This window comes from Agrilus planipennis, unplaced genomic scaffold (genome assembly GCF_000699045.2).
Source record: "Agrilus planipennis isolate EAB-ADULT unplaced genomic scaffold, Apla_2.0 scaffold209, whole genome shotgun sequence".
Lineage (NCBI taxonomy): Eukaryota > Metazoa > Arthropoda > Insecta > Coleoptera > Buprestidae > Agrilus > Agrilus planipennis.
The window spans coordinates 402,020-411,584 of record NW_020439069.1 but is presented as its reverse complement, the minus strand read 5'-3'; the positions used below and the strand labels follow the sequence as shown (position 1 = coordinate 411,584).

Sequence of the window (9,565 nt, the reverse complement as noted above, 5' to 3'; positions counted from 1 at the left end):
TAGTAGTGCGAGTCGAAAACAAGCGTTAAAGCCTTTAATATGTCTTCAAATATAAATAAAGATCTCGTTGATATTTTCAGTAGTAAATGGTACCAATAACAGCACATTTGAGCAATGCAATTGTAGTGGATAAAATGGTCAATTTTTCGGTGTAGTACTGTACGGATTATACGCTCCTCACCGGTTAAGAGTTTAGTCGAGAATTATCTCCTTTCTTTTCTGAGCTTGTGCTGTTCTTTGCTATTCTGCGCTAAACTAAAGCTCACATCGCTAGAGAAACTAAACGAAGTGTACCGTGTAATGTAGCCTTTAAAGGTTATGTTAAAGTGAAGTGGTTTGCTAATCCACGTCCGTGTAACGGCTTTTGCGCGGCCTGGAACGGACAGGTGCGTTTCTATGACTTTTTTTCACGGCGGCGAACGCGTGAAATGCGTAATAGGTGCTCGAGAAAGAACGTGGCAGGATGTTCCTTCACGCTCCAATCCGCGCCGATCCTGTTAAGGTCATGTTACAGGGCGCGAGGAGCGGCAATCTCCCGCGGCGCGTGTGCCTACGTTCAACCCATTACTCAGCGGGGAGATTGTCAATCCACGCGCCGTGTAATAGGAGCTTAAAACAAGTTTTACTTAAAAAATCAATTTCAATAAGCAATTACAAAACAAACAAATCGACAAATCTGGTTTTAATGAAACGTAATTAACTGTAGAAATGGAAAAGGTTTGAAGTCGGGTTTTTTTTCAATATTCCAACTGGAAATTAGTTCAGCATAAAGTCTGATCCGGATCAGGATTGCCTAAAGATTGGTCAGGAATAAATCAGACTTCCTGATTCGGATATGATTAAGAATCGTCACGTCATATATATGATCTGCTCAGGATCCGTTTAAAACATCCATGCTGGATCCGTTTCAAAGATCCATACCCAATCCATTTAACAGATTCATGCCCGGTTTAGCTAAAAGATCCATACCGGATCCGTTCAAAGGATCAGGATTAATTTTGTTTTTACATATTAACAACATACCGAAACCATAATAAGATTAGTAGTATTAGATTCTGATAAGGAACTGAACAGAAACTGATCAGATGGACAGATCAAGGGAAAGGATACTATACTTTGATGAATTCCTGATTAGATGGCTGGACCAACTGATAGAGTAAGGAAAGTAGAGGAAAACTTCCCTCAGTTGCACATAACACTTCATAAATTATATAACAATTTTCATTTAAAAAGGGAATTTTACTAATTCCTTTCCTCTCCTGTACTTCCTATCATATCATAGGATGCAAATTATTTATTACAAATAGCAAAAGTTTGTGGCATAATTTTTTCAGCTTTCATTTTTTTTTTTAATAGTTATCGATTTTACTCAAGTTCCCGGCTATGTAATTTAATTTTTGTACATCTATTCTATTTATAATTGAAACAACGAGGAGAGATCTGGAATTCAATATAATTTTATATTTGAAAGGGAGACTTTAAGGTATTTGTTTTATTTGGTAGGTGATACGTAAAAAAATACTTCTTATAGGCTGGTATAAAAGCTTTTTTGGTGTTTCGAAAAAAAAAAATGTCACGGCAAAGAAAAGAATTTAACGTTTTCGTTCTGATGTTCATGACTACTACCTTGTGATCTGAAATAATTCAACAAGTTTCAAAAGTTTATTAGATAAAAATATTTGCTCCTTCGCACGGATGGAATGTAAATACTTATACATTGTAATTCTTACTTTTTTACTTAACTTTTTCTCAATAAAATTTCCTTGAAATGAAGAATAAATGTTCTGTTTATTATTTATACCTACTGAAGAAGTTTTTGCCACGTGTGCTTTTTTTTAATGGAAACATAATTTTAACTGTAAGAATTGAAGAAAATGATTGAAATTTTTGTTTCCTTTATAATGTTTTTTTCGCAGATAGGTGATGCTCCAAGCGACGAATTTCGTCAAATTACTAGCAAATTCAACAAAATACGATACAAAGGTAAGTAATATGGAAAAATGTAATCATTTTTAAATTATTACAGACTTTATGTATGGGTCATATTTATTCTCATTTCGTTTGTGTGGAACCAGTATTGGCATATTGGTCTTGTGCTGAATCCCTAGTTTTAATCACCACTTCGGCTGCCTGATTTATTTTTCAGCAACGTTAATTATAGTAATTGTTTAATAAATACAATTGTCATAAGCAATAAACAAAGTAGCTTCATTCCTGAAAACCTTCTCTTGTTATCTATCATTGAAATCTGTTCAACCAACGTTAAAAAGTTAACTTTTCAAATTATCTAAAAATTCCTCTAACTTACCTATGATAATTTATTACTAAAATGGATGTACGTGTTAAATTATCCTTTTTAAAAGCAAGAGTATTTAAATTTGAATTCACTTAAAAGTCTTTTTTTCACCGTTGTCAATAAAAAGGTTTTAACTATTACCGTAAATGAAAATTCAGCAGGAATGCCTTAAGAAAGGCAGTTACATTTCTATATTACATAAAGTATAACGAATGTGAGATTTGCATTCAGTTCTTTTACGAGCAATTTTAAACCAACATTAGCATTAAAAAAATAGTTTCGTTGTTACTATCTCGACTCAATCATTTCTGCGATTCCTATACTTCGTTTTGTTTCTGTATCGACGTGACCTTCAGTTTGACTGGCGCAAAGTAGAAAAGAATAGCACTAGACCAGAAAAGAAAGGAGACAACTCTCGGCTAAACTCTTAACCGGCGAGGAGCGTATAATCCGTACAGTACTGCACNGGAGTTTGTTATTCAATAAACGCGTTTATTAACCAACGTATAGTACATTGCTGTAACGAATAATTGTTCATTAAAAAATCAAATCAACTTCTTTGAGGCAACGAACAGCATCCATTGTTCAATAACTCGTTCGTTGTAATAACGAAAGGTATTAATTACGAAAATGTATCTGTTTATTGAAACAAAAACCTGAGTTCTTTGGTTTATTTATTGCATTAATGTAAAAATTAATTGTCTCAACAATTACAGGTTTTATCCAATGTAAATATTTCTTAATAGATAAATTCTGTACGTTGTTTCGGTTCGATTAGGATTAATAGAAGAAAGGCGGAAATACAAAAACAGGATAAACGAAGAAGGGCAAAAAAGATATAAGGCTATAAAGTGGGAAATAATTAGGAAGTGTAGGGTAGCTAAGGAACAGTGGATTGAAAGCATGTGTAAAGAAGTGGTAGAAAAGTTTAAAGTAAAAAGGAATGTTAGAGATGTAGGGTACAGTAGTATTAATACAAGAAACGAGGCAGGGGTAATTTTGATAGAAAATGAGGAAAAGGCAGATAGGTGGAAAGAATATTTAGAGAACCTATACGCAGGCCCTGAGTTAGGAGATATTTTAGAGAAGAAAGATAGTGTGGAGATAGATGAGCTAGGTTATCCCATAATGACAGAAGAGTTCGATGTAGTATTAAAAAACTTAAATAATAATAAGGCGTCAGGTGTAGATGGGATTTAGATAATTCTAAAACATGCAGGACAAGAGGTTAGTGATCGTATGTTTAAGCTAGTTAGTCACATTTACGAGACCGGAAAAGTACCACAGGATTATAAACGGAACGTTGTAGTAATCATACCTAAAAGGAGAGACGCGGATAAGTGCGAGACATTTAGAACAATTGGCTTAACTTCCCATGCGTCAAAAATCTTAACTGGAATTGTACAGAGGAGGATGGAAAAAAGGGCGGAAGAACTACTATGGGAAGATCAATTTGGGTTTAGAAGAAAAAAAAGGAACGCGGGAGGCCATTCTAGCTATACAGGTAACAATAGAGAAAACGATAGAAAAAAGAAAGAGTGCGTGCATAGGATTTGTAGGTTCAGAAAAAGCGTTTGACAATGTTAAATGGGAAAAGATGTTAAATATACTTAAAAAAGTAGGGAAGAGTTACAAAGATAGAAGAGTGATATTTAGTTTGTATAAAGAGCAACAGGCAGTTATAGAGATGACGCTGCAACGTAGAGAAGTAAATATTAGGAAGGGAGTCAGACAGGGATGAACACTGTCACCGCTACTTTTTAAGCTATACATCGAAGATGCGATCAACATCATTAACGACAGTACAACTGTAGGGATAGGTATACAAGGGCAAAAGATTAGTAGGCTTAGATTTGCAGATGATATAGCAGTATTAGCATCTAGCAAGGAGGATTTAGATATAGCTTTAAATAAAATCGAAGCGGTATTGACAAAACAGTACTGTATGAAAATAAATACAAGTAAAACAAAAATACTGGTATTCAAGGGAAGAAAAAGTAGGGAAAGATCGAATATATAGATAGGAAACGAAAATTAGAAGAAGTGGCCGATTTTAGATATCTAGGAAGTCAGATAAGTCAGGACGGAGGGAGTAAAAGGGATATAAAGCAGAGGATAGCGCAGGGTCGTGTCGCCTTTATAAAAAGAAGTCACTTCTATGCTCGCGAACTGTTAATTTAGAAATTAATTACAGTCGAATGATAAGGATACCGTGGATAGAGAAGATTAGAAATGAAGGGGTATTAGAAATAGTAAGAGAACAAAGGACTCTATGGAAGTCAATAAGAAGTAGGCGAGTTAGGTTAATAGGACACCTTTTCAGACTTGAAGGTATAGTCATAGACATATTAGAGGCAGAAACAGAAGTTAGGAGAGGTAAAGGTAGACCTATATTAGATTTCTGCTCGCAAATAGTTAACGATATGGATTGTTCTAGTTTTAGGGAAATGCGAAGATTAGCTCAGGATAGAAAAGAGTGAAGGTGTGTGTCCAACCAGTCTTAGGACTGAAAACCTTATGATGATGATGCTCCTTTCAATAATTAATGTTTTGCAGATAAGCTATTATATAACTTATTATCGTAGTAGATATTGAAATTATTATGAAAGTTGAACAACAATTACACTAAATAATAAATTAGTAGTGAAATATTCTATTTAGGTAGAACTTTTATAGTATTTTATTTGTATTGTATATAAAGTCGAGACTGTAAAGTGTCGGGCATTTTAACTAAATGTTGTTCTTATGAGTTAATTGAAAAATCTAGAAAAGATGAGGGCTCGATATTCTTCAGGCTTTATTGCTTTGGTACGGCATTGGTCTAGGTTTGGAGTACCTAATCGTGAATCCTTGTCGCAGACTTGAGCGAAGGGTGAATTGCAACTGCCAGTATTTTGGTAATAAAATTGTTAGGAAGTATTAAGGAGAACATAAAATTTAAAGTTTAGAATGTTTGGACATGTACGAAGAACCGTGAAGGCAACAGAAACTTTACTAAAAGTCTTTATATAAGGTATTTTAGTCCTTGAAGCCCAATTACATTTTATTGTCTAGAGATCTCCAATTACCAACTACCTCGAAAGCAAGTATATTCAAATCTCTAAGCACTTTGAACATGCTTTGTAAGTTGAAGTTCTTTAAAACTTTAAATACAAATTACAACGCACTTTTATATTAAGCCTTAACTAGTCGTTCATAATAAGGCTTGAATTTTAGTGCTTCTAAGTCCTGAAAAGATTGGAAGCACATTTTCAAGAACAAAGCACTAAAACTCTGTCCAACTCTGCAAGATACTCAACATTATATAAATCAATTAAAACGGACTAAGAGTTATAGACATCATACGGTTAGCTAGCAAGCAATGTTTAGAAATGAAAAGGAAATAGGGAAGCATGTAGTTTCCAGCGAGTATAGATAATATTGCAGATTGGTGCTATGTCGAAGACGTTAGATGTAAATGTAATTCTGATTTTAACTCATAAAAAAGCTTCATTTTTGAGGAGTTACATGTTTCTACTAAAGTGTTTGAAAGAGGTTGATCATTAAGTAAAATTAAGAAATTATTCATGTGGAATAAATGTTAATTTATTAAAAGAAAGGAACAGATTCGTTTTGATTAAAAGAATCTCGTTTTAAACATTTCTCGCCCTGTCTGTTTCATTAGAGAAGTTTCCGTGCTTTTGAGTAATAAAAAACGAATCAGCGATTTGTTGAATTGCGGGAAATTTTTCAGAGAAACGGGCAAAGTACGTAGTTTTCCGTCACACAGGTTGTAGTTGTCGCCACGGACCGAAGCTCGTTTTGTTCGTCTTAGAACGAGATAATTTATCCTGATGCGGAGCACGTAGCTTGTTCCCGTTAGTCTATCTTCTTTAACTTCTTTAGCGAGAGTCCTTAGGAATTCTTCTCTCGAACACAACTAATTCAACTTGGGGACCGGTATTTCATGTTTCGTCTTCATCACAAAGCTCGCTAACTCGCGGAAGGAATATCTAAGTCAAACGTAATTTGTATGACAACAATGGACGCACTAGTGAGAAGGCGAAAGTAAATAAGTACGAATGGTAATGAATTATTGAATATAACGAAGCCTGTGAAAAACACGAAAGACGTCGTTAAGAAGGAACTCGAAGGCTTTATTTCATCTACTGCTTTTACTCTTTTGACAATTAAAGACTTCATTTAATTCGATCAGGAAAAAGAAGTAACAATTTAAATTGGTTATAGCGTTAATAAACACTGAATTCTATAAGATTTATTACATTAAAACTTAAGATCTGTATTAATATATTTCGAATCAAATAATAACCTGACCTAATTCAACCTAACCTGTTTATTATGAACCTCAACTTATGTTATAAAAATAACCAAAAAATAATTTGACTTCACCCAACCTAACCTATTTATGGGTGTGTTCTGAAATATAACCCAACATAGTGGCCAGTGCTGATGACGTCATAAATAGACGCCATATTGTACTGGTGTGCCACCATATTGTACTGGTGAGACAAGTGTGACGTAGTGGTATATCAAATGGGCGTGTGTGCATCAGACTTTGAGCAATTTTTTATTGTAAGAAACTTTAATAACTTTTGGAGCAAAATTGCTGCAAACGAGCACAAACACTATTATCAATATGTTGTCAATTTGACGTCAAGGCACTGACCAGTATATTTCGGAACGAATCAACAGTATGGCGTCGATTCATTACGTCATCAGCACTGGTCAGTTTTCTGGGTTATATTTCGGAACACAGCCTATGAATAGTGTAAGACAGTAAGTTCCTGATCAGTAGGTATGCTATAAAAACTGTCAGATATGGATCGCGATTTTGAACTTGTTGGCTCTCATTAGCACGCCACGCCGGAGAGTTCTGCCCACTGAAGTTGTTGCTGGTTGAACATTAACAAATTTACAATTGGTCTACGGATGACCGTAACTTATGGAAGGTCAGCGCTTCACATTTCATAGATTTGACTTTGTTTTTTTAAATAAATAATTGATACTTTTATATTTGCGGAATAAGAATAAAAAAAATTGACAGTGGATCTATTTTGTAAATATTGTTAATCTTTTTTGCGTAAGTGGGAGAGGGGAGTTAACAAATATATTACGATTTCTCACATAGGGGAAGGGATCAAAAATTAGAAGAAATAGCCTTTAGGAATTAATCGATAGTGATTTATATAGTTTAATCGTCCATATATCTCGGATTTCTAATTTCATAATCGAACAAATTATTTTAATAGCAGAAAAGTATAAATTCAACCGCGTGTATATATAAGATACACCTATTTTTTTACATTTACGTTGTAAGGCATCTTATAAAAAAAAACTTCGGCTCATAGCTATCAATTAACTTATATTAAGCTTGCTGAAGAAATTAATTCTATTGTTTCAGGTCCTGCATTTTGGGGATTGATGAATCCACAATGGAATATGTGCTCAAGGGGTAGAAGGCAGTCGCCTATTAACATAGAGCCCAGCAAATTGCTTTTTGATCCATCACTACGACTTTTAAATGTGGATAAGGAGACGGTATGTTAAACATTTTTCCACTGCACATGTAAAAATATTTACGTCAACAGGTATTATTTTCATCAATGACTATTTTAAGTAAAAGTACTGCGTATTGTTGGTTATGAAAGTTTTAATGATTTTGAGTTTTCAGAGAAGCAAGACACATTTTCATATAGATGTAGTTGAAAAAATATATGTATTCCATACGTTCATCAAATTATGTATTTTAATTCGTACAACATAAAAAGAAAAAATGCTGACAAAGATTTGTGTAATTTCTATGTTCCTGTATTATTATTAACTAAACAACTATTATTGATTTCATGATGAAGGGAATTGGTCTTGGGAATTCCCCGATATTTGTTGTATTTTCAAAACACGAACATAAGAAACAGAGTAGTTACTTATAGTTTATTTAAACTAAAGCATTAAAAAAGGGCCCAGCATAGTTCTAATAAAAATTTCAGAAATTATTGGGTTAATTTAAATTCGTAATCTTGTTTTACTCCATGATTTGATAATTTTGGTATTTTTTTTGAAATTTTGGACAATCTTCTATCAAAATATTTCACAGTTTGCAATGTACAATCGAAGTTGTTTGTCGTAAGAGGATTGCCAACACCTATTTGAAGTGAAACATTTAAAAGTAGATTACGTTAGTGCCACGATTAATTAATAGGGGTTCATCATTACAGATATCGGGACACATCTATAATACGGGACAGTCTCTCGTATTTAGGGTTGATAAGGGGACAAAGCATTACGTAAACATTTCTGGCGGTCCACTCGCTTATCGGTATCAATTTGATGAAATTTATATCCATTACAGTGCAGGAAATCGTTACGGTTCTGAACATCGTATCCATGGCTATTCGTTTCCTGGAGAGGTAGGCCATTGAAGAGATAGGCAACGTTATCTGATAAAATGCAAGAATAATTATATACCTAACATTTTAGATTCAACTCTATGGTTTTAACGTGGACCTTTACCATAATATGACGGAAGCGAAATATAAGACACAAGGGGTTGTAGCAATTTCCTTAATGATTCAGGTACTTGTTATACCTAGGATTATTTGAAAAATACTTGAAGTTTTAGTATAGTTGAGGCACTTTCACATTTATATGTGTTGAAAACTTTTAAGGTAGAATACACAAATTTCCAAATTTTTGCTTCATTCTATCCGTCCTAACGAGCAACCATTTTTATGAACAATTTAGAATATATTTCTAAAATAAAAAAAAATGTGGTCAAGAACGTTGACTCGTTCTGACAGTCTAAGTTCCTGTTACACGGCGAGTGGATTGCCAATTCTTTAACTTCTTTTCACGGCGGTAGCGTCGGCGAGCGCATGGAACGCCGATCCACGCGGTAGCGTCGGCGAGCGCATGGAACGCCGATCCACGTTCCTCGTACACTTCGTTTACTTTCTCTAGAGATGTTCCCTTCCAATGTCTTTGATGAGCGCTGGAAAAATCGTAGGTAGGGAGAAAAAAGCTCATTATACTCTCGACTCTTGTTCATTAAACATTCTTTTTCATACAGTACCTGCCAAAGGTTTTGTTCAATCATGAATAGTAATGTGAGTCGAAAACAAGCGTTAAAGCCTTTAATATGTCTTCAAATATAAATAAAGATCTCGTTGATATTTTCAGTAGTAAATGGTACCAATAACAGCACATTTGAGCAATGCAATTGTAGTGGATAAAATGGTCAATTTTTCCGTGCAGTACTGTACGGATTATACG

The 9,565-nt window shown here is 34.2% G+C and overlaps 1 protein-coding gene across 1 annotated transcript in view; it reads left to right on the top strand.

Moving 5' to 3' along the window:
• LOC108738160 (carbonic anhydrase-related protein 10-like) overlaps positions 1-9,565 on the top strand; it is a 24,825-nt gene that overhangs the window by 9,507 nt on the left and 5,753 nt on the right. The window contains exons 3-5 of the mRNA XM_025977137.1: positions 7,698-7,834; positions 8,512-8,703; positions 8,774-8,869. Of these exons, the coding sequence (XP_025832922.1) occupies positions 7,698-7,834; positions 8,512-8,703; positions 8,774-8,869 (425 nt within the window). The remainder of the gene's footprint in view (positions 1-7,697; positions 7,835-8,511; positions 8,704-8,773; positions 8,870-9,565) is intronic.